At 42.0% G+C, this 26236-nt stretch overlaps 1 protein-coding gene across 3 annotated transcripts; it reads left to right on the top strand.

Moving 5' to 3' along the window:
- Positions 1-431: 431 nt before the first annotated feature.
- On the top strand, positions 432-25383 carry LOC110507991 (von Willebrand factor A domain-containing protein 5A). Of its 3 annotated transcripts, XR_005039961.1 has the most exons (20): positions 432-605; positions 7880-7930; positions 10057-10259; positions 10984-11206; positions 11540-11715; positions 11906-12020; positions 12230-12405; positions 12598-12686; positions 12838-12982; positions 16682-16761; positions 17094-17208; positions 17361-17519; positions 17736-17839; positions 19563-19780; positions 20074-20211; positions 21357-21404; positions 22478-22635; positions 24359-24482; positions 24756-25022; positions 25056-25383. XR_005039961.1 is itself a non-coding variant. In XM_036964768.1 (19 exons), exons 2-19 carry the CDS (start codon positions 7888-7890, stop codon positions 24833-24835), a joined length of 2358 nt encoding a protein of 785 aa, XP_036820663.1. In that variant the 5' UTR covers positions 432-605; positions 7880-7887; the 3' UTR covers positions 24836-25383. The 3 variants fall into 3 exon arrangements, 2 of the variants coding, with proteins under 2 accessions (XP_036820663.1, XP_036820662.1); XM_036964768.1 differs by having other exon boundaries at positions 20074-20175; positions 24756-25383; XM_036964767.1 differs by having other exon boundaries at positions 24756-25383.
- The last annotated feature ends 853 nt before the right edge of the window (positions 25384-26236 follow it).

Here is a 26236-nt window from a genome sequence, read left to right as displayed (position 1 = left end):
CATGGAACCTAGAATAGGAGTAGCCGAACCCTCCTGGAGAGTCACTGGGAGTGCAGGCTTTTGTTCCAGCCCTGCTTTAACACACCTGATTAATATAGTCCATGAGGAGTGTTAGGTATGATGAGTAGGCTAGAAGACCCCATGAACGTCTTTTTAAGCCTAATATGTGCAGCGGAATGTGGCGACACCATACTTCACTCTGAGTAGATAACCAATGAATTGACTAGCCATAAACACGAGAACCATACAGATATGTTCAGTGTTCAGTCCATTGACGAATTGCTATAGCCAATAGAAATAAATGTCTAATAATACGTTTAAAGCATTATAAGGTCGTAAAAACCCGCGCTACAGACACAAAAACAACGATTGGTTGAATGGCCCAATGTGTCTTTTCACCAATGGTAAGGAAGAGAGCAGGCGTGACTATGAACACTGGCCAATGAGTTGATTGCGCAATGTTTTCTATTGACGTTAATCTTTATAAACCAGGAAGAAGTAGCCTACTCTGATATTAATGCTACACGAACGTTGAAACGGTGTGATTTTATCTCCAGGACCAGTAAAAGGAAACCATTGAAAACTAGCCTATCACATATGTCAAGGTAATACGTTACATGAATGCGTCGTTTATAGGATGATTCGCCTATTTATGAGAAAGCATTCAGGTTCTCAAAATATTGTACATTTTATCAGACATTTCGAAATGACGTATTACCTACTTTGCTTATGATTGTCGGTGGCAAGAAATAGCCATTCAATTCGATATCATCCACATATCACACTCTCCTTATTTTTTGGATGTTTGTTTTAGGTTACTTGAATAGACGCAATGACTGTGCAGAGCAACAAGCAAAGACCACGCCTCAGGGTCTGTTCAGGAGTGCAGAACGTTCAGAAATCGGTCATGTTGAGGAGACCGGGGGCAATTGTGTGTTTTTAAAAATGTATTCTAATCCGCAGAGACCACTTGAACTAATCCTGTCATTTTTGTATATTAAACACTGGGTGTACTTGGCTTATCCTCAGAGTGTACTTGAAGACTCATGAGACCATATGCTAACTGGTAAAATGCACTTCTGGGGGTTCTTCCGTGGTACTCTGGACAGAATAAAATGTTCTTGTTGGCACATTAACCGAAAGAGGTTGGGAAACCACTGCTCTACTTGACATCAAGGCTATTTTACATGTATTATTTGTATAATTCATACCATCTTAATTAAAGTTAAAATCACTTGTACTCATAATTTGGCTGCTTGGCTCAGGATCATTGTATTACTGTGCTACAATTGCCCCCAACCCTAACAGTCATGACGGAACCTGATGTGCCTAGCAAGAGACAGTAATAGTCACGTCATTCATGTCAATGTTTATCCAACATATAGTTTGAATTGTTGGATGTTAATGCTCAGGACCGTACAATAAGAATACAAATGAAATACCTGACCTCCAAGTGGCAGGTCAGCCTACCTCCTGACATTATTGACTATTGCATTCCATCCTATTTCACTAGTTCAACCAGAGATTACACTGGCTGGACAGATATTGACGTTATTGCATCAGGCTGCTGTGATTTCATTATTTGTTGTTCACAATAACTTCAGGCTTGGAAATGTCCATTTTTACACAAAGCATTTGTTGTATGAGGAATTACTGTCTGTTCTGGAAAGACCAGTATTGTGTTACTGTACAGAGCAATGTTTTATCAGCAACCAGCAGTTATGGCGCATGATCAACCAGGGCTCGATACTGCGACCAGAACAGTTGTCTTTGTGACCAGTTGACTTGGCAGTGCGACACACATTTTGAATTGGTCACAATGGTGCCAATGAGAAATGTACCTGGTCACGGTAGTTTTTAGTTCACAATTTGCTTTTCAAATGTTTATTAAAATTAAATGATTTAATTAAACAGCAATGTGCAATTGACCCAAATTTAACCAACCTTCTGAAGAAGCAACAACAGCAGGGGAATTCCCCTGTCCGTGCGTGCATCAGGGCTCCACATACAGGGCTGCACAGTTAGCATAAACACTCCAGTGCAACATTGACTGTCAGTGCCAGTAAAGAAGGTTCTTGTGATAATGCTGTTTTAATCTAGGCTATATAATTGATTATTAATCACAAGTGCGTTGCACACATATAAATCAGAGTTCATCAACTATATTCAGCCACGGCCAATATTTTTCTTGAGTGGATGGTCGTGGACCATAACATAATTACAAATCATTTGTAGACTGCATATTGACCGCAAGAATCCCAAATATATTTGACTAAAACAATCATTTGAAACCTTGCATACATTTGTGTACAATCACTTGGGTTTCTCTATTATGCGTGGGAATACTTGGGATGTCCAAAATAAAAATCACTTGGAGCTCATTTCCTGGTGTTTTTACAGTTTTATATCCAACAATTAAAAATATATTTACAAATTAAAATTTAAGTTGGGGAACCCTGCAATAGTCTCTCTGGAATAGAGAATGCACAGCTTTCAAACGGTTGGTTGTTGAGTGGCGTTGAAAGTGTTATAAAGTGTTGGTTGAATATTTGCAATGCCAAATTCAGTCAACGGAATAAGCCTATCTTAAATTATATTTTGGCCTTGAAAAGCAATTGAAGTTATGGTAGCATATTTAGAAGTTCTACTGCTCCAATATAATTATTCTGTGATTTTATTTCAGATCAGTTTATATGATAGATGTTGCCGCTTTCATTTTGTTTCCCACTGTGTCAATTGAAGGGTGTTGCGCTAGTCTGTTGTGCTTTTTGAGGTAAAACCACGTGCGGTTATTATGAGCAAGGCATCAGATGTTTGTTTCAACTTGGTTTTCCATACAAGTGCCTTGACGGTCTCCATGTCACCCCTGTTGATGAGGATGGAGTCTTGTCCAGCCTGGTTCCTCCTGAAGTCCACAATCAACTGCTTTATTTTGCTAATGTTGAAGGAGAGGTTGTTTACATGGTGCCATGCCATCAGAGTGCCTACCTCCTCCCAGTAGTCTGTCACGTAGTTAATGGTAATCAGGCCTACTATTGTCGTGTCGTCAGCGAACTTGATAATGGAATTGGAACTATGTTAGGCACGCAGTCGTGGGTACACAGGGAATATAGGAGGGGACTGAGGACGCACCCTTGTGGGGCCCCCGTGTTGAGAATCAATGTCAAGGAGGTAATGTTGCCTATATTCACCGCCTGGGGGGGACAACCCATTAGGAAGTCCAGGACCCAGTTCAGACCCAGGGCTGTCAGCTTTGTAATGAGCTTATAGGGCACTATGGTTGGTATTGAAGGCTGAGCTGTAGTCGATGAACAGCATCCTCACATATGTATCCCTTTTGTCAAGGTGGGTAAGGGCAGTGTGTATTGCAATGTCGATTGTCAATTTCTTTGTTTGGAGAGCATGTGTCTGGTTTCTCCGTCATGTTAAATGTGTGAACTTGCGTGCTTGAGCATTTATAGATAGATACACCTGGCCTGCGCTCCAAAATATGGCCGGCCACACCTGTTCTTTAGAAGTGCCTGATTTGGGATGTTCATGTCTGTTCACGTTTGATAACTCAATGGGGAGGCTGCATTTGAGCCTAGGAGAACCCACATGTGCTTTGTATGGTAAGGATAGTTTTTTTTTTCCTGATAAGAGGCCATTTTCTTTTGAATGCTCACATTTTAAAGTCAGAAGTTTGTAAATATAATTTAATTGTACATTTATCACCATCACCAGCGCTGTGAAAATAAATCCAATATTCATTTGCACCTCTATCTGCCTGACTACTGCAAAATCTTTGTCCTTATGACTGCTACAAGGTCCCTATTTTACAGCAGTATGCTGTCTATTTAGTCAGGCAATGCCCACATTATTCTGACATATTTAGAATGTAAAAAATAATCATCTGAATGTCAATTCATAATGCCATTGGGTAGGCCTGTTAAAACATGTTATCCTTACGGTGGTTATATATATATTATTTTTTTTATTTATTTAAAAATACATATAATTATATTGGCTATTAAAACAAGTTACATTTTTAAATGTAGGTCCTTGTAAATTACAATTCAGTGCTTGAAAAAGTCATTTTAAAATTGTATTGTTAATGTCTGTGTAAACCCTTCGTTGTGGCTACTTGCTCAGTCCACAAATGAAAGATCAAATCACCTGCTATTGAAATTATGCACTCGTCATTCACTTCCCTGTCACATTTTTACTCGGGCACAAGGGCATGCTAATTTAAAAGATGGCTTGTCATTATTAGGCAGGTTCTATATGGAATTCAGGCTCATTATGGAACACAGGCCAGGTCATTGTCAATTATAAAAAGTGAGACCAAATCATGTGCTTTGTGAAACAACTGAAAAAGTTGGTGTAGAGAGTTCCCTCTAAAGTGCGCAGAAGGTATAAAGTACCTGTCAAAAGTTTGGACACACCTGCTCATTCAAGGGTTTGTCTTTATTTGTACTATTTTCTACATTGTAGAATAAAAGTGAAGACATCACAACTATGAAATAATCATGTTGCAACCAAAAGTGTTAAACAAATCCAACTATATTTTATATTTGAGACTCTTCAAAGTAGCCACCCTTTGCCTTGATGACAGCTTTGCACACGCTTGGCATTCTCTCAACCAGCACCTGGAATGCATTTCAATTAACAGGTGTGGGATTTCTTTCCTTCTTAATGCGTTTGAGCCAATCAGTTGTGTTGTGACAGGGTAGGGGTGGTATACAGAATATGGTCCTATTTGGCAAGAACAGCTCAAATAAGCAAAGAGAAACGACAGTCCATCATTACTTTAAGACATGGAGGTCAGTCTATCTGGAACATTTCAAAAACTTTGAAAGTATCTTCAAGCGCTATGATGACACTGGGTCTCATGAGGACCGCCACAGGAAAGGAAGACCCAGAGTTACCTCTGCTGCAGAGGATAAATTCATTGGAGTTACCAGCATCACAAATTGCAGCCCAAATAAATGCTTCACAGAGTACAAGTAACAGACACATCTCAACATCAACTGTTCAGAGGAGACTGCACGAATCAGGCCTTCATGGTCGAATTACTGCAAAGAAACCACTTCTTGAGGACACCAATAAGAAGAGACTTACTTTGAACAAGAAACAAGATCAATGGACATTCGACCGGTGGAAATCTGTCTTTTGGTCTGACGAGTCCAAATTGTATATTTTTGGTTCCAACCGCCATGTCTTTGTGAGACGCAGAGTAGGTGAACAGATTATCTCTGCATGTGTGGTTCCCACCGTGAATCATGGAGGAGGAAGTGTGATGGTGTGTGGGTGCTTTGCTGGTGACACTGTCTGTGATTCATTTAGAGTTCAAGGCACACTTAACCAGCATGGCCACCACAGCATTCTGCAGTGATATGCCATCCCATCTGGTTTGCGCTTAGTGGGAGTATAATTTTGTTTTTCAACAGGACATTGACCAAACACACCTCCAGGCTGTGTAAGGGCTATTTGATCAAGAAGGAGAGTGATGAAGTGCTGCATCAGATGACCTGGCCTCCTCAATCACCTGACCTCAACCCAATTGAGATGGTTTCGCATGAGTTGGACCGCAGAGTGAAGGAAAAGCAGCCAACAAGTGCTCAGTATATGTGGGAACTCCTTCAAGACTGTTGAAAAAGCATTCCAGGTGAAGCTGGTTGAGGGAATGTCAAGAGTGTGGAAAGCTGTCATCAAGTCAACGGGTGGCTACTTTAACTATCTCAAATATAAAATGTATTTTAATTTGTTGAACACTTTTGTTACATGATTTCATATGTGCTATTTCATAGTTTTGATATCTTCACTATTATTCTACAATGTAGAACATAGTAAAAATAAAGGAAAACCCTTGAATGAGTAGGTGTGTCCAAACTTTTCACTGGTACTGTATATCATCCCATGTATAGAACCACAAGATTGAACTTCACTCAACTTTCTAGAGTTTTCCCTGTTAGTCCTTTTGTGACTAGGGGGCAGTATTTTCATTTTTGGAAAAATAACGTTCCCGTAGTAAACGGGATATTTTGTCAGGACAAGATGCTAGCATATGCATATAATTGACAGCTTAGGATAGAAAACCAACATTGTCTGTGAGTATAACAGAACTGATGTTGCAGGCGAAAGCCTGAGAAAAATCCAATCCGGAAGTGCCTCATGTTTTGAAAGCGCTGCGTTCCAATGCGTCCCTATTGAGCAGTGAATGGGCTATCAACCAGATTACTTTTTCTCCGTATTCCCAAAGGTGTCTACAGCATTGTGATGTAGTTTTACACATTTATGTTGGAGAATACCTGTAAGCGGCTACATTGCGCAAGTGGTCACCTGATGCTCCCAGAGTGATTCTCGTGAAAAATACAGAGGTAGCCATTATTCCAATCGGTCCTACTGAAAAACCAATCCCCGGTGGCTATATTATCGAATAGATATTTGAAAAACACCTTGAGGATTTATTATGAACCACGTTTGCCATGTTTCTGTCGATTATTATGGAGCTAATTTTGAATATTTTTCGGCGTTTTCGTGACTGCAATTTCCGGGTGATTTCTCAGCCAAACGTGAAGAACAAACAGAGCTATTTCGCCTACAAAAATTATATTTTTGGAAAAAAGGAACATTGGCTATCTAACTGGGAGTCTCGTGAGTGAAAACATCCGAAGCTCATCAAAGGTAAACGATTTAATTTGATTGCTTTTCTGATTTCCGTGACCAAGTTACCTGCTGCTAGCTGGACAAAATGCTATGCTAGGCCATCGATAAACTTACACAAATGCTTGTCTATCTTTGGCTGTAAAAGCATATTTTGAAAATCTGAGATGACCGGGTGATTAACAAAAGGCTAAGCTGTGTCTCAATATATTTCACTTGTGATTTTCATGAATAGGAATATTTTCTAGGAATATTTATGTCCGTTGCGTTATGCTAATTAGTGTCAGTCGATGAGTACGCTCATGCGGGATGGGGAGTCACTTTTAACACTGTCAACCTTTCCCTTTACTGTGTCAATTGTGATTGAATCAACACAATATTACCCACTATCAATTCAACATAACGAAACAAAACAAACTACGCAAGAGATTGTTATATGAAGGATTCAATAGAGTAGGATTCTATTGCGCACAACTGAGCGCATACTTTACACCAAACGGTGCAGCATAACTAATCAGAGCTGCAGTTGGCCTATATGCAAATAGACCATTGCCATATTTGGATCTGTGCCATTTACTTTGAACTGGACTGTGTTTACAGCTGTGGTCTTGAGTAGATGCGCTTGTTTGGAGATCAAAGTGAGAGCAGCATGTAGCCACGTGTGCACATTTAGTTCATATCCTTTTCTAGTTAGTGAGTTATTAGCCCAGTTATAGATCATTTTTAGTCAGCAATAGGGAGTGATTGCTTCCTGCCAGAGCACAAACCATGTACATGAGACAGGCTTGAATACGCTAAGTAGCCAATAGGCACAGGTTAGCATAATTTGTCTGATTCTCTGTAATAATGGTTTGGGAATAATAATGCATTATATTTTGAAAAGTGGTTTCTTGCATTGAAATAACACAACATATTTTGTCACCTCCTTGTCTGAAAGACAAGTGGATAAACAGGTTAATGTCAAGCTCTGCATGTTTTAAGTCTCATGGAATGAAGCCTACATTGAACACCACTCATTGGCTGCTACTGTAGGCCGAATGATAAAACAGCTATGTCCATGTTAAAATGTTATGAGATACATTTTTGCATTGTTTTTGATGGTAGGCCATTCTGGTATACCTACATAATGATCAAATAGCCACAGTAGCCTACTTGGCCACACATGGCATTTAACTTCATTAAAGTAATAGGCCGGTAAAAGGACAATGATATGACACCTGACTTCTCCATACAGGAGCCAAAATGGTGACCTGCTGTGGATTGGTAACTGTCAAGAATGAACCAGGTACGGTTTGAAAGCAGACATGATTGTTTACTTCCAGTGTCTGTTTCTCTTCCTTTTTTATGAAATAAATACTTCAGAACATTTCACCACATTTACAGTTGAAGTCGGAAGTTTACATACACTTAGTTTGGAGTTATTAAAACTTGTTTTTCAACCACGCCACAAATTTCTTGTTTACAAACTATAGTTTTGGAAAGTCAGTTAGGACATCTACTTTGTGCATGACACAATCACAGAAGTGCACAAACAAACAAACAAACAAAGTAAATATGGTTACAAGAAATGATATGGGAATGTGCCCTAGTGGGCTAAACCGGCATCGCGGCTTGTTAGACAAAAGGGGAGTGGGGGTCAGATGAGAAGTCACTACAGAGTTGATAATTATAACAATTGAAATGCGAATCCTTTGCACATGAACTCTCACTCATTCGGGAACAATTGCAATCAATATATATATTTACGCTCAGTGTGTCGTCTTGATCGCTGTTGGAAAGTTTGATTATTTTGTAGAATTGTCCGTCTCTCTCACTCTGCCATGGTTAGAATGGATAGTTCAGTGACATTCATTCATGTCGTTCTTCGCGTTCAATGATACCGAATTCCTAGCTGCAGACTAGTAATTAATATCAAAGACTTGTTCTTATTCTGTCGGTATCGATAGTCTAAGAGTTTAAACACGTGGTATGGTTAAAAGATTCAGCCATCTACTCAAACCTTGGCCCTCTCGTTATCGAGGTAAGCTGGTCTGCAACCTTTGTCCTCTCGTGATTGAGAGAAACATGGTATGTTGAGAAATTCTCAAGGTGGGGTTTTATTCAGAATTGCAGAAAAGGGCCTGTACCAGGATGCCTTACGTTAACTGCGCACATGGGCGGTCCTCTGATTTAGTTCAACTCAACGGGGAATTGGAGTTTCCTTCATTAAAAAGTCCAAAATCACATTACACAATTTTACAAACAGTATCATCCTCACTCATTCATCTTATACAACAATTAGATGTAAACCTCATATCTGAGGTTATTATATAAACAGTGTTATGGTAATGTGGCCGCACCGTCTACCATGAGCTTCACCAAATTGTACCAACCGAACCAGTTCGTAGCTGGATTCTTCACCGATCTTTTATACCTTCTCCGGAACATAAATGTTGTTCAGACCTTAAGTTCTGTGAGGTGGAAGAAATTCCTTTGTTCTCTATGAAAATTCACTCTGTCTCCTCATGGCCACAGTATAGAGACAATCTCCTCCAGGAATTTATGACCTCTCTGACCACAGCAGCCTAGTTGTAGGAGACAGAGATTGGGATGGTGCTCGCTGTACCCAAAGAGGGCAACGTCATGACACTTGCAAGCCGAAGAACACCATCCCAACCGTGAAGCACGGGGGTGGCAGCATCATGTTGTGGGGATGCTTTGCTGCAGGAGGGACTGGTGCACTTCACAAAATAGATGGCGTCATGAGGCAGGACAATTATGTGGATATATTGAAGCAACATCTCAAGACATCAGTCAGGAAGTTAAAGCTTGGTCGCAAATGGGTCTTCCAAATGGACAAAGACCCCAAGCATACTTCCAAAGCTGTGGCAAAATGGCTTAAGGACAACAAAGGCAAGGTATTGGAGTGGCCATCACAAAACCCTGACCTCAATCCTATAGAAACTTTGTAAGCAGAACTGAAAAAGCGTGTGTGAGCAAGGAGGCCTACAAACCTGACTCAGTTACACCAGCTCTGTCAGGAGGAATGAGACACAATTCACCCAACTTATTGTGGGAAGCTTGTGGAAGGCTACCCAAAACGTTTCACCCAAGTTAAACAATTTAAAGGCAATGCTACCTAGTACTAATTGAGTGTATGTGTAAACTTCTGACCCACTGGAATGTGATGAAAGAAATTACAGCTGAAATAAATAATTCTCTACTATTATTCTGACATTTCAGATTCTTAAAATGAATTGCTGATCCTAACTGACCTAAGACAGGGATTTATTACTAGGTTTAAATGTCAGGAATTTTGAAACTGAGTTTAAATGTATTTGGTTAAGGTGTATGTAAACTTCTGACTTCAACTGTATATTATTTTTCACAAAATTAAAAATCTATTGCTCCATCCATCCCTACCTCTCTCAGTGCCTCTGAAGAGTATTGCTGTGGAAGTGAGTGTGCAGGGGCATGTGGCCACTGTGAGCTCCACTCTGCAGTATGAGAACCAGGAGCAGAGCCCTCTGGAGGCCATCTTTGTTTTCCCTCTGCCGGGAGAGGCTGCTGTCTGCAGGTTCAGCACAAAGATAGGACAGACTGAGGTGGTGGCTGAGGTTCAGGAGAAACAGAAGGTGAGGAGAGATGACAAGTCAATAATGAGACAAATGCAACTATAGACATCTTTATGACATTTTCTGAGATCCACAAAAGTATAATTTATTGCAGGATTTGGGTTAATTTCACATTTAATACCAATCAATAACATGTTAGTACAAGTGTTGTTACTAGTGTAATTAGAGCGTTACTACACAGTTTTAAGAGAAACTTGGTATAAAATGTTACCGGCCAGCTAACCTGGCCCCATTTCCATCATGGCAACCTAATAAGCCCTTCATTCCTAATTGGCAAATATCACTCCTCGCCTCTCCACCATGTTATCTGGTGTGTGGTGATCATTCTGGCACAAAATGGTTGCTGGGTACCACACATTGATGGTGGATGAGATGAGTTTCCCCCTTACCACGTAAAGTGCTTGTGGTACCTCAGTTGGTAGAAAGGCTCTATATAAATCCAATCCATGACTTATTATTATCACTTTATGGTTAACCAGCCGTCTATGACCTAGGGGCCTTCAAAAGTTATTCAGATGTTTGTTGACAGCTCTCTGCTCTCAGTATTAGACTTTGACCCTGTAAAACTGGTTCCCAACCTACTGCTTTGTCAAAGCGACTCTCTGTCAAACCCCATTGACCTGACTAGTGTCAGTCACACGGCACCCTCCCCTGGATGTATGCTACTGTTACTATACTGTGTCAGGCTGATGATGCGTCCTTGTGTTCCTCTGTCCCTCCTCAGGCACAGGAGCAGTATGATGATGCATTGAGTTCGGGCCAGCAGGCCTTCCTATTGGAGGAGAGTGATGAGAGCCCGGACGTGTTCAAGCTGAGTGTGGGCAGTCTGCCTCCAGGGGAGAAGGCCTCTGTCAGCCTGGACTATGTGACAGAGCTGTCTGTACAGGCTGACGACGGCCTGAGGCTCTGCCTGCCCGCCGTGCTCAACCCCCGTTACCAACCCCAGGGTAAGAACATGGGCCCCTGTATAGAGACACAAACCACTAATACATCATAGAGCAGTGCAAAACAAAGTAAAAACCTTGTGGGCAGCAGTGTGACTAGGAACCAGTACCTGGTCCCATAGGGCAGTGGTCTTCAGTCCTGCTATTGGAGACCCACAGAGGATGGTGCAGGCTTTCGTTACAGTCCCGTATTAATGAATGAATCATTATTGAATGAATCAAGGTCTTGGTGAGTTGTTGATGAGATGAAAGGAGTGTTAGTGTTGGGCTGGAACAAAAACATTCTAGTCTCTCTCCCCTCTCTCTTCCTCTCTCCCTCACCCATCTCTCTCTAAGGGTCAGACAGTGGTAGTGGTGGCAGTGCCCAGGTGTCCTCGGTGCCCGCTGGTTCTGTCCCCTACAGTCTGTCCCTCAGTGCCCATGTGTCGTCCCCTCATCCCATCTCTAGAGTAGAGTCCAACTGTCCCCTGGACCCACTCAACTACCTCAACACAGAGAAAACCCAAGCCACGGTACTGTGTGTGTGTGTTCATATGCATGTGTAAGTGTGTTGCTTTACGTACGTACATATGAATGTGTACACTGTGTGTATGTCTGTATGCTTGCACTCTCACTAGCACCATAAACCATCAGAATCCTTCATAGTTGTTCAATTCCCTCTCTGACTGCTCTGTCTTCATGTGAATGTTGTTCTAACTGCAGGTCAGTCTGGCTGCAGGTCATCAGTTTGACCGGGATGTTGAGCTGTTGTTGTATTACCAAGACACCCACCAGCCTACTGCTATAGTAGAGGCAGCACAGGCTTCTGCCAAGCCAGGTGAGGGGGGGGGGGGTTGTACTCTGTTGTAGATTGGTGTATATGAGATCAATGAGTAGTCTAGTCTACTACCATCATCCGTGTTTATAGAGAGGGACATGGTGAGACTGAAGGAGAGGCATCTTATAGAAATGGAGAAAAACTGTTGGACACTTATTTCTTTCTCTCATTCTCTTTCTCTCTCCCCCCCCCCCCCCCCCCCCCCCCAGGCACTCTGATGGGTGACCCAGTGGTCATGCTGAGCTTGTACCCAGAGTTCCCCAAGGATGTGATGTCATCTATGACCTCACACGGGGAGTTCCTGTTCGTAGTGGATCGCTCTGGCAGCATGGAATGCCCCATGCACCTTGGGTCTGGGTCACAGGACCGTATTAGCAGTGCCAGGGTACACACACACACACACACACACACACACAGCAACCCTATTCTAGTGAATGAACAGCTCAATCTGCACAGGATTCACCACTAGGTAGTTTGGAGTTAAATCCAGTACACTGTGGTTACTCTGTACTAGTTCTTTAAGACTGTCCTATAAAGTTTGAAGAGTAAAGACACTTGTTGGACTTCTCTCTTGCAGGAAACTCTGCTGCTCTTGCTGAAAAGCCTGCCCATGGGCTGCTACTTCAACATCATCGGCTTTGGGTCCAGTTATGAGTCCTTCTTTCCGTGAGTGTTTTCTCCTTCCAACCCCTGTTTCAATCTTGTTTAATAATTTGCAGCAGGTAGGGGAAAGATTAAAATGTCCATGTCTTGGGTCTGTAATATGTTGTGGTGATGACCCTTTGACCTTGTGTGTGTATATCTATCTGGACGTTAGTAAGAGTGTGGAGTACAGCCAGAAGACTATGGATGAGGCTCTGCAGAAGGTGAAAGAAATGAGGGCTGACCTGGGAGGTACAGAGATCCTCCAGCCTTTAAAACATATCTACAGCCAGCCCTGCCTCCCTGACCAGCCCAGACAGGTATCTAACACACCTTACATTCCTTACAGTGCCTTAGACCGAGTGGCGCAGCAGTCTAAGGCACTGCATCTCAGTGCTAGAGGCGTCACTACATACCCTGGTTAGATTCCAGGCTGTATCACAACCGGCCGTGATTGGGAGTCCCATAGGGCGGCGCACAATTGGCCCAGCGTTGTCCAGATTAGCGTTTGGCCGGGGTAGGCCGTCATTGTAAATAAGAATGTGTTCTTATCTGACTTGCCTAGTTAAATAACAATAATAATATACACAAACACTCCCACAGAGAAATGTCTGTACTTTCTGTAACAATGCTTCCATTGTAACAGAACCTCATGCGTTGCTTTACTGTGGGTTATACAATGACAGTAGGGATGATGTTTTTCGTCAGCTGTCCAGCCAAAATGATAGTTAAAATGATCTAGATGAAAATAATAAATTGTGTGCAATGTTATCAGGTAACAATAATGTAAATGCCTTTGCTAAAGCCTGCCACCGTATCCTCCAACAGACATTTCTTTGGAAGTTTCTGAATGTCCTTTTATCTACTTTAGTTTATGCATACGTGTATAGATGACGCAATGTATAACGACTGTTACCCAAAATATAGATGTATTTTTGATGATGCCAAAGGAACCACTGTACCATGTTTGACTAGGTTTGTTTTTTAGTGTCTCAACTATCTGAGTGGTCAACAAAAATCTGTCACTTATTGTATCATTGTGGAGTGGCATTTGAATATTTTTTTCTAATCATCTCACTCATTGGCCTTCTATATACCTTACACACACACACACACACACACACACACACACACACACACACACACACACACACAGTGATTCATACAGGTTCCTCTTGAAACACCTGAAACTCCTCCCACCTTTTCATGTGTAACACGCAGGATATGAACCCTGGTCTCCCACGGGAGCAACCAATGTCTTAGACCATGAGGGAATTCCCTTTTAGGTTTTGGGCATGTTTAGTTAGAGTAACACCCTAGCAAACATTGTATTTTGAGTGTGGTATTTACAGTAACACGCCTGGCTTACTGGGAGACCAAATAGACCTGCGTTTTTGGTTACTAAGGAAACATTCTCAGTATCAGTGCTGCACGTACATTATTTAACGTTGACACATCAACATACCCGCTGTTACAAATCCCTTTGGCTCTAGTCTAGGGGGGATGGCAACGAGACCCGTAACATAACTCATGCAAATTATAACAAAAAGTCAAAAAGTAACAGTGAGAACGGACAACCACAGACAACTTAAATCTACCGTCAAACACTCATGGTTTATTTGGTAAACACACGGTAAAGTGGGACTGAGCTGCACCCAAGGAAAGAAACAAATATCCAAAAACACAGCTAAGCTAGACTAGCCTACTTCAATACAGCTAATTAACTAACAAAAAATACAGTGGGTGGTCCACCCAGTTCTAACTAGTGTTCTTAGACAAAGTATTCCTATGGGTAGTGTATGCCCATGGGCGACTTGTCTAAGTACCCCCTTTTCCCACCATCAAACAAACAGTCAAACACCATAACAAAAACAATAACTAATACTCACAGGGTAATGGACAAAGTGACATGTAGTTGCTAAACCAAACAAGAGATCTACAGAGAGATTGAGCTCTAGAGAAAACAACTGACAGGGTTTTTAAACCAAGGGAATGTGATAGGGTAAGGGAAAAGGAGCAGGTGTCTTCTGATTGGAGAATGATGATTGTCATCTGTGAGGGGAGAAGGAGAGACAAGAAATACACACAGGATACCTGTATCCGTAACACTCCCACCCTTAAAAGAGAAACCCCGGGGATTGCGACCACAGTATTTACAAAACATTCAAAAATCATAATTTTTAAACACAAGACAAAGCATCGCCCAACCCTTTTTCAGAACCCTTTTTGTGGCGGATCTCCAAATGATAATCTGCACAATAAGCGCCCAACGCATAAGGCGCTGGTTCTGGTTGTACATCCGGTGGAGAAACACTAAGGGGTTATGGTCAGTATATACGGCCACTGGTAGGGCACTGGAACCAATATATACTTCAAAGTATTGCAGAGCCAACAACAAAGCTAGAGCTTCTTGTTCGATGGTTGCATAGTTTGTCTGACATTTGTTAAATTTACAAGAAAAATAACAAACAGGATGATCCACTCCACTTGTCTTGCTGCAGTAGAACAGCACCAGCACCTCTGGCACTAGCATCTACCTCAAGTTTAAACGGTTGTTCAAAATCCGGAGCAGCAAGTACAGGGGTACTACATAAGAGTGCTTTCGCAGTATCAAAAGCTACGTTAAAATCAGGGGACCACTCAAATGATCTAGCCGGACTGAGCAAATCGGTCAATAGAGCAACTACAGCAGAGACATTTTTACAGAAACTACGGTAGTAGCCAACCATCCCTAAAAAGCGGCGTAGCTCTCGTCTGGTGGTAGGTGTGAGAAATGCAGTTATAGTTATGATGTACCATCAGATTTATGAACCAGAATGCAAGGAGAACTCCAAGGGCTTGAACTTGGCATAGCCACGTCATTCTCCAACAAATATCTCACTTCATCCCTCATGATCTTCCTCTTAATAGCGTTGATACGATATGGGTGTTGCTTGATAGGGGCAGCATTTCCAACATTAATGTCATGTTCCAACACGTTGGTGCGAGTAGGAACGTCATTAAAGAGAAATGGAAAACTGTGTAGTAGCCTCACAATATCGTCGGCCTGTCCGTCCGTTAAATGAACCAGACCTGACTGGAGAGACAGCAGCATTTCTGAGTTGGGCAATCTAATGCACTGCTGCTGAGTATTGCACAACTCTAATCCATCTCCATCAACATCATTAATATGACAGCCCACTATCATAGCAGTAGAAGCAGAGGAGACAGCAGTACCTTCCGCTGTTTTTGAACTATCTACCTGGGTGATGGGTCGGGTGTGGTATGCTTTTTTTTTTACCTTTATTTTACTAGGCAAGTCAGTTAAGAACAAATTCTATTTTCAATGACGGCCTAGGAACAGTGGTTTAACTGCCTGTTCAGGGGCAGAACGACAGATTTGTACCTTGTCAGCTCAGGGATTCGAACTTGCAACCTTTCGGTTACTAGTCCAACGCTCTACCCACTAGGCTACCCTGCCTGCTTTCAACATGTCAATGTGGCACACTCGATACTTGCGTTTCGATCAGGAGTTTGAAGCACATAATCAGTTTCACTTAATTTCTTTTCAATGAAATACGGACCAGAGAAACGAGCTGACAGTGAAGATCCTGGAACAGGCAAAAACACCAGTACTTGGTCACCTGGCTGTAGTGGATGAGAAACAGCCTGGTTATCATAATGTATTTTCATACTCCTCTGTGAGGCAGAAAGAGAACAACAGCATTTGGAGCTCAAAATGCGCCAGATGGAACTGAAGGCAGAGAGCGCGAGGCTAGCCTCCATTCCTGCTGTGCCTGTTAGTGAGGCGTCCTCACCAGCTGTCTTCCAACACTTTTGATATTAGTAGGCAGATTGCCTTAGTACCTTTGTTCAGAGAGTCGGAGGTTGACTCCTATTTTTGTGTATTTGAGCGTATAGCCGTAGCATTGAAATGGCCTGAAGAGGTATGGTGCCTATTACTTCAATGTAAATGAACTGGTAAAGCCCAAGAGGTTTTGTCAGTGCTATCTCCGTAACACCCGCTCTGTCCTCCACAGCTCTTCTTGTTCACTGACGGTGAGGTGGGGAACACCAAGGAAGTCCTGGATCTGGTGAAGACGAATGCCGGTTCTCACAGGTGGGCCCACAAGCACTGTTTCCCCTATCATTACCTAGTTGGGGCAGAGATCCCATAGCTAGCTCTGTCACCTCCCACCTGAAAGAATTGGAGTAACTGGTTTTAATAGAGTTTGTTACAGAACCCATTGCACCTGTCTGGAAAGTAAAGGTCTAAACACTGGTCTTTTTGACTCAAAAGATGAATTGTAAAACCCAATCTAAAGTAAACCTACCCAACCTGTCTGTGTTTTCAGTCACCCCACGAGGACAAGAAAATGATACAAGTGATATGGATTTATTTTGGTATTTGATAACAACAATAATAGTGATTCCTGGGTGTGTCCCTGTCAGGTGTTTCTCCTTTGGGATCGGGGAGGGGGCCAGCACTGCTCTCATTTCTGGAGTGGCCAAGCAGGCCAGAGGGCACGCACAGTTTATCACAGGACAGGACAGGATGCAGCCCAAAGTAAGAGAGCTTATCAGTGTGTGTGCATGTGTAAATTGAGGGCTGTATTGGTTATAAACATTTATCACCTTCCTTATTCTCTTGTTTTCTCTTTCCTTTTTTTTCATGACATTTTTTACCACTCTCCCACCTCCTTAACACTCCTCCCTCAGGCGATGCAGTCTCTCCGGTTTGCCCTGCAGCCAGCTGTGGTGGACATCTCAGTCAAGTGGAATGTCCCAAAGGAGGTGTCTGTCACCCCTCTGTCTCCACCAATCAGAGTGCTCTTCCAGGGCCAAAGGGCACTTCTGTATGCCCAGCTCACTGGGGAGGTGAGGACTCTGCCTTCTACTGTTATGAATGTTAATATTGTTTAACATACAATTTGTCAATGTTCAAATGACACTGGTAAGGTCATAACTTATTTGTAAGACAATTATATTTTGGGTCACGGTCCACGTGTTTCACTCAACCATATATTTCCTTGTTTTCTTTCTCTCGTTCTGTCTGTCTCTTTCTCGCTCTCTCTCATTCTCTCCCCCGCTCAGAGCTCGGGGGACACAGAGGGCTCGGTGACAGTGAAGTACAGTCTGGCCAAGCAGCCTGTTGAGAACCAGCTGAGCTTCAGTCTTAAGCCTACAGAGGACACTGGGTAAAAACAACACTGCAGGCCTTGGTCAGATGCATTTTAAGGGAATGTGCCACTATTTACAGGCAACACTGCCATGACTCTCCATTACTAGAAACTGTTCCAGCACTTCAAATGCATTTCAGCTATGTAGTATGGTTTGAGATATATATATATATATATATATATATATACAGTGCCTTGCGAAAGTATTCGGCCCCCTTGAACTTTGCGACCTTTTGCCACATTTCAGGCTTCAAACATAAAGATATAAAACTGTATTTTTTTGTGAAGAATCAACAACAAGTGGGACACAATCATGAAGTGGGACGACATTTATTGGATATTTCAAACTTTAACAAATCAAAAACTGAAAAATTGGGCGTGCAAAATTATTCAGCCCCCTTAAGTTAATACTTTGTAGCGCCACCTTTTGCTGCGATTACAGCTGTAAGTCGCTTGGGGTATGTCTCTATCAGTTTTGCACATCGAGAGACTGACATTTTTTCCCATTCCTCCTTGCAAAACAGCTCGAGCTCAGTGAGGTTGGATGGAGAGCATTTGTGAACAGCAGTTTTCAGTTCTTTCCACAGATTCTCGATTGGATTCAGGTCTGGACTTTGACTTGGCCATTCTAACACCTGGATATGTTTATTATTGAACCATTCCATTGTAGATTTTGCTTTATGTTTTGGATCATTGTCTTGTTGGAAGACAAATCTCCGTCCCAGTCTCAGGTTTTTTGCAGACACCATCAGGTTTTCTTCCAGAATGGTCCTGTATTTGGCTCCATCCATCTTCCCATCAATTTTAACCATCTTCCCTGTCCCTGCTGAAGAAAAGCAGGCCCAAACCATGATGCTGCCACCACCATGTTTGACAGTGGGGATGGTGTGTTCAGCTGTGTTGCTTTTACGCCAAACATAACGTTTTGCATTGTTGCCAAAAAGTTCAATTTTGGTTTCATCTGACCAGAGCACCTTCTTCCACATGTTTGGTGTGTCTCCCAGGTGGTTTGTGGCAAACTTTAAACAACCCTTTTTATGGATATCTTTAAGAAATGGCTTTCTTCTTGCCACTCTTCCATAAAGGCCAGATTTGTGCAATATACGACTGATTGTTGTTCCTTGTTCTTCATGATGCTCTCTGCGCTTTTGACGGACCTCTGAGACTATCACAGTGCAGGTGCATTGATACGGAGACTTGATTACACACAGGTGGATTGTATTTATCATCATTAGTCATTTAGGTCAACATTGGATCATTCAGAGATCCTCACTGAACTTCTGGAGAGAGTTTGCTGCACTGAAAGTAAAGGGGCTGAATAATTTTGCACGCCCAATTTTTCAGTTTTTGATTTGTTAAAACAGTTTGAAATATCCAATAAATGTCGTTCCACTTCATGATTGTGTCCCACTTGTTGTTGATTCTTCACAAAAAAATACAGTTTTATATCTTTGTTTGAAGCCTGAAATGTGGCAAAAGGTCGCAAAGTTCAAGGGGGCCGAATACTTTCGCAAGGCACTGTATATATATATAGTACTGTAGGTACCCCCATCTTATCATCGACCCTCCAACTCCCCCACTCCACCGTCTTGATCTCTATATCCCTCGTCTCCCCCCACTCCACCATCTTAATCTCTCTATCCCTCCTCTCCCCCACTCCACCATCTTAATCTCTATATCCCTCTAACTCTTCTCTCTCTCGCTCTTTCCTCTAATTCTTCTCTCTATCCCTCCTCTCCAGAATGACCGTCCACAGGCTGGGTGCTCGAACCCTAATCCAATCCCTGGAGGTGGAAGAGAGGGAGCAGGATGGTGGGAAGGAGGGAGTGAAAGAGAAGGTGATAGAGCTCAGCGTCCAATCAGGAGTGAGCAGTGCCTTTACTGCCTTCATCGCTATCCACAAAGGAGATGGAGAGGCCCTGCAAGGACAGCTGCTACGCAGACATGTCCCCACACCAAGTGAGTGAGTGTTTGTGTGACGGTGAGAGGCCCTGCAAGGACAGCTGCTACGCAGACATGTCCCCACACCAAGTGAGTGAGTGTTTGTGTGACGGTGAGAGGCTGTGCAAGGAAATTATTTTATGCAGATATGTAAACGACGCTAAATAAATGGTAACCGCGAGCTGAAGTGTCTCAATCTGTGCCCCCTGCACGTGTAAGACAGAAACCTCATAGTTTAGTCATTAATGAGTTTGGTGCGTGTACCTTCATGTTTGTAACCCAGTGACCTGTGTTTTTCCCTTCTTTCTCAGTGTTGTATCACAGCTCCATGCTCATGATGCAGTCGTGTGCTATGGCTCGGCGCAGCCCCATGGTGATGGCGTGTAGTCTGCAGATGAATATGAGTGCCCCAGGCAAGTTAAAGTTGAGCAAAAAGAGTAAACGTAAAGGTCAGCACCGAGTTTATGTGTTTAAAAAACAAGTTACATGTCTCCATTTCAATATGCTTACGTATCACTATTATGAGTTAATACTAAACCCTGTTAATATGATCCCTGTTCATTTGTATTTAGATTGTGATCTTATGGGTTCATGTTTAAAGTCTGCATGTTTTGATGAAACTACATGTTTTATTCATTTCAGGGTTAATTTAAATAATTCAGTTTTACAAAATGTGTTTTGACACATTTCATAACTTTTACAGAAATGTTGGAATCAACATGGTTCATGTTGAATTATACTGAACAAAAATATAAAATGCAACATGCAACAATTTTAATAGATTTTACGGAGTTACAGTTCATATGAGGAAACCAGTCAATTTAAATGCATCCATTAGGTCCTAATATATTGATTTTACATGACTGAGAATATAGATATGCATCTGTTGGTCACAGATACCTTTAAAAAAATGGGCCTTAGGATATCATCACGGTATTTTTGCGCATTCAAATTGCCATCGATAAAATGCATTTGTGTTCGTTGTCCGAACTGTAACGTATGCCTGCCCGTACCATAACCCCACCGCCACCATGGGGCACTCTGTTCACAACGTTGACATCAGCAAACCACTCACCCACACAATGCCATACACATGGTCTGCAGGTTGTGAGGCCGTTTTGACGTACTGCCAAATTTTCTTAAAAGGCGTTGGAGGTGGCTTATGGTAGAGAAGTTAACATTCAATTATCTGGCAACAGCTCTGGTGGACATTCCTGCAGTCAGCATGACAATTGCATGCTCCCTCAACTTGAGACATCTGTGGTGTTGTATGAAAAAACTGCACATTTATTGTCCCCAACACAATATCATGCTGTTTAATCAGCTTCTTGATATGCCACACCTGTCAAGTGGATGGATTATCTTGGCAAAGGAGAAATGCCAATTTGTGCACAACATTTTATTTGAGCTTACCGGAAATTTCCGTCATCTTTTATTTCAGCTCATGAAACCAACACTTTACATGTTATGTTTATATTTTTGTTCAGTGTATTTTGGGTAGAAGTACTGTAATGTTGAATTGTGATCTTTAATAGATAGACTTTTGTTTGTGGGAATGTACGACACAACCTAAACAATTTACATTGGGTTTCAGCTTTGGATGCTTTACAAGGATTCGGCTATGACGACAACTGTTCTGAAGGTAATTTTTTTAATAAAATTTTTATTTCACCTTTATTTAACCAGGTAGGCTAGTTGAGAACACCTTTATTTAACCAGGTAGGCTAGTTGAGAACACCTTTATTTAACCAGGTAGGCTAGTTGAGAACAAGTTCTCATTTGCAACTGCGACCTGGCCAAGATAAAGCGTAGCAATTCGACACATACAACAACACAGAGTTACACATGGAATAAACAAAACATACAGTCAATAATACAGTAGAACAAAAGAAAACAAAAAGTCTATATACAGTGAGTGCAAATGAGGTAAGTTAAGGAAATAAATAGGCCATGGTGGCGAAGTAATTACAATATAGCAATTAAACACTGGAATGGTAGATCGGCAGAAGATGAATGTGCAGGTAGAGATACTGGGGTGCAAAGGAGCTATAATAAATAAATAAATACCAGTATGGGGATGAGGTAGGTAGATAGATGGGCTGTTTACAGATGGGCTATGTACAGGTTCAGTGATCTGTAAGCTGCTCTGACAGCTGGTGCTTAAAGCTAGTGAGGGAGCTTCAGAGATTTTTGAAATTCGTTCCAGTCATGGGCAGCAGAGAACTGGAAGGAAAAACGACCAAAGGAGGAATTGGCTTTGGGGGTGACCAGTGAGATATATCTGCTGGAGCGCGTGCTACGAGTGGGTGCTGCTATGGTGACCAGTGAGCTGAGATAAGGCAGGGCTTTACCTAGCAGAGACTTGTAGACTGCATCCAGTTTGTTGAGTAGAGTGTTGGAGGCTATTTTATAGATGACATCACCGAAGTCGAGGATCGGTAGGATGGTCAGTTTTACGAGGGTTAAGGGTTAATGTCTGTGTTAACCTAATTCCAAATACCTGTTATTCAAGGAATTGTAACACTGTTTGATTCTCCTCAGTGTTCTATTTATTGTGATTGTATTACACACAGCACAAGGATTTTACCGCAACTGTTCCGGTTAGGGTGACCCAGTTAGCCACTGGCGCTATAATGGAACAGTTAAGGTATTAGGTATGTAATCATTTAGATCATCTGTAACCGTTCTAACCATTATGTTGTCCAATCCCATTAGACTTTGACTCTCCAGCCCCAACCTCTAAGCCTGTGAGGGACCCTCTCCTCCAGCTGATCTCCCTTCAGAAAGCCTCTGGTTCCTGGGTCCTAGAGGCAGCATTGGCTGAGGTGCTGGTGAAGACAGAGGAGGAGGTGTCCAAGCCAAAGCCTGCACAGGTGGGTCCACAGAAATAAACTGAGATGCCAGGGTTTTTCTTTGTTTTTACTATTTTCTACATTTTAGAATAATAGACAAGACATAAACACTATGAAATAACATATATGGAATCATGTAGTAATCATATGTGTTAAACAAATCAAAATATATTTACAATTTTTCAAAGTAGCCACCCTTTGCCTTGATGACAGCTTTGCACACTCTTGGCATTCTCTCAACCAGATTCACCTGGAATGCTTTTCCAACAGCCTGTAAGGAGTTCCCACATATGCTGAGCACTTGTTGGCTGCTTTTCCTTCACTCTGCGGTCCAACTCATCCCAAACCATCTCAATTGGATTGAGGTTGGGTGATTGTGAAGGCAGGTCATCTGATGCAGTACTCCATCTCTCCTCTTCTTGGTCAAATATCCCTTACACAGCCTGGAGGTGTGTTGGGCCATTGTCCTGTTTAAAAAAATAATATTCTCCCACTAAGCGCAAACCAAATTGAGTGGCATATCGCTGCAGAATGCTGTGCTAGCCATGTTGGTTAAGTGTGCCTTAAATTCTTAATAAATCACAGACAGTGTCACCAGCAAAGCACCATCACACCCCCTCCATGATTCACAGTGGGAACCACACATACGGAGATCATCCGTTCATCTACTCTGCGTATCACAAAGACACGCCGGTTGGAACCAAAAATCTCAAATTTGGATTCATCAGACCAAAAGACAGATTTCCACAGGTCTAATGTCCATTGCTTGTGTTTCTTGGCCCAAGCAAGTCTCTTCTTCTTATTGGTGTCCTTCAGTAGTGGTTTCTTTGCTGCAATTCGACCATGAAGGCCTGATTCACGCAGTCTCCTCTGAACAGTTGATTTTGAGATGCGTCTGTTACTTGTACTCTGAAGCATTTATTTGGGCTGCAATTTCTGAGGCCGGTAACTCGAATGAACTCATCCTCTGCAGCATAGGTAACTCTGGGTCTTCCTTTCCTGTGGCGGTCCTCATGAGAACCAGTTTCATCATAGCGCTTGATGGTTTTTGTAACTGCACTTGAAGAAACTTTCAAAATTCTTGAAATTTTCCAGACTGACCTTCTTTCATGTCTTAAAGTAATGACGGACCGTCGTTTCTCTTTTGCTTATTTGAGCTTTTCTTGACATAATATGGACTTGGTATTTTACCAAATAGGGCTGTATTCTGTATACCACCCCTACCATGTCACAACACAACTGATTTGGCTCAAACTCAATAAGAAGGAAAGAAAATCAACAATTTAAATAGGCTGTTCATTGAAATGCATTCCAGGTGACAACCTCATGAAGCTGGTTGAGAGAATGCCAAGAGTGTGCAAAGCTGTCATCAAGGCAAAGGGTGGCTACTTTGAATAATCTCAAAAACAAATCAAAATATATGTTTAACTTTTTAGGTTACTACATGATTCCATGTGTTATTCCATAGTTTTGATGTCTTCACTATTATTCTATTCTATGTAGAACATAGTAATGAAGAGGTGTGTCCAAACTTTTGACTGATACTGTGTATTGTGAGTATGCTGCAAGATGATGCACTCACGGAGTATCTGCACGTGCGCTCTATAGAAGGACCATCAGCTTTGGACAAAGGCTTGATGAACATTGAATTGAATGTCCCCATGATACCCATGTCTCAGTGTCCTTATTTTCTGTTTCTCTCTCAATCTGTCTGTCTCTCTCTCTCACTCTCTTCCTCACTCAGGTGGACCAGGAGGTGTGGGCCACGGTTCTAGCCCTGGTATGGCTCTATGGTTTCAAGATGGAGGCTCAGGAGGAGTGGCAGTTTCTGGCCATGAAGGCAGTATCATGGATCCAGGCTCAGAAAGGTAGCTATAGCTTACACTCATAGTCCTGGCAACTCTTGTCCTTCTGCCCTGATTGGAAAGAAAATGTTTAGGTGAAAGCAATTTCCTAGTAGGAATCTACCATACTGTATTACTTAAATGACAAATATATTTACATTTTGAATATAATCATTCACAATACAATGTTGGTGGTATTTTGTCTTCAAACAAGTGTTGAAGATACATTTTGCCCATCCTTGCCAACATGATGCCACAGTATAATGATGCCTGTCCTGGTGATGTTGTGTGTTTCAGTGGCCAGTGTGTCTGAGTGTGTCCAGGCTGGAAACACCCTTCTGGGTTGCCAAGTGCAGAAAGACACCCTGGGGCTCTGACATGTTCACCCTCCCAGTCCTCAATCTGTCCCCCATACGCCTGCTACTCTACCTGGGGTGAGATTTTCACACAACCCTGCCTGCTCCTAGTCCCCTACTCCAAGCAAACTGGTGGAGCTAGCAACTGTATCTGCCTAAACAAGCCTAATTATCAACGTATTGCCTATATCAGCCTATTGTCATTTACTGTTGGGACACTTATGTATCTCAATGTATTAGTTGTTATTAACATATCAACATTCATCTACGTGTGACGTATACAGCTAAACTTGTTTAGACTTTGCTTTGGTTATCAATTCCATATAGACTACTGGAAACAATGTGTATGCAGTACTTGTCATCACTAACCAAAATGCTTGGTAAAAGGCCTTATTATTGTATGTATGCATTATCCACATATATGAGGCCAAATGCATGCAGGGAGAAGTTGTGGATAATATGAAAAGCCAGATGAGTGCCAATCTGGGTGCCTTTACTGTGTGATCATGTAACACTGTCTCTGTATTCATGTAATTCCTCATATACATTACAGTTCAAAAATTTGGGGTCACTTAAATATTTTCTTATTTTTTTAAAGAAAAGCACATTTTTGTCCATTTAAATAACATCAAATTGATCAGAAATACACTGGAATAACACATGGAATCATCTAGTTACCATAAAAGTGTTAAACAAATCACAATGTGAGATTCTTCAAAGTAGCCACCCTTTGCCTTGATGACAACTTTGCAAACTCTTGGCATTCTCTCAACCAGCTTCACCTGGAATGCTTTTCCAACAGTCTTGAAGGACTTCTCACATATGCTGAGCACTTATCCTCTGCAGCAGAAGTAACTCTGGGTCTTCCATTCCTGTGGTGGTCCTCATGAGAGCCAGTTTCATCATAGCGCTTGATGTTTTTTTGTGACTGCACCCCCCACCTTGTCACAACACAACTGATTGGCTCAAATGCATTAAGAAGGAAAGAAAGTCCACAAATGAACTTTTAACAAGGCACACCTGTTCATTGAAAATTATTCCAGGTGACTACCTCATGAATCTGGTTGAGAGAATGCCAAGAGTGTGCAAAGCTGTCATCAAGGCAAAGGGTGGCGACTTTGAAGAATCTCAAATATATCTGAGAGCCCCAGTAAGCCATTAATGACAGTAAGCCATTAATGACTCCACTCTGTTCCTTCTGCATTGAACCTACATCAGGAGTTACCAACCCCTCCTGGGGAGCCACTGGGTGACGGCTTTTGAACACACCTGATAATAGGGTCCATGAGGAGTGTTACAGTAGGTCCCCCCTGATGAGGAAGAGTAGGCTAGAAGATGATAACTTTTAACAAACACTATATAGACACAAGTATTTGTGTATTTTCAAATTAGCAGATTCGGCTGTTTCAGCCACACCTGTTG

Source organism: Oncorhynchus mykiss, chromosome 27 (genome assembly GCF_013265735.2).
Source record: "Oncorhynchus mykiss isolate Arlee chromosome 27, USDA_OmykA_1.1, whole genome shotgun sequence".
Classification (NCBI taxonomy): domain Eukaryota; kingdom Metazoa; phylum Chordata; class Actinopteri; order Salmoniformes; family Salmonidae; genus Oncorhynchus; species Oncorhynchus mykiss.
This window is presented reverse-complemented; position numbering and strand designations above follow the sequence as displayed.

Excerpts from the sequence above, each read along its gene's own strand:
- LOC110507991 (XM_036964767.1), top strand. The coding sequence starts at position 7,888 with ATGGTGACCTGCTGTGGATTGGTAACTGTCAAGAATGAACCAG. Across the intron at positions 11,207-11,539 it reads CCCCCGTTACCAACCCCAGG|GGTCAGACAGTGGTAGTGGT; the intron begins GTAAGAACATGG and ends TCTCTCTCTAAG. Across the intron at positions 12,983-16,681 it reads TCCCTGACCAGCCCAGACAG|CTCTTCTTGTTCACTGACGG; the intron begins GTATCTAACACA and ends TGTCCTCCACAG.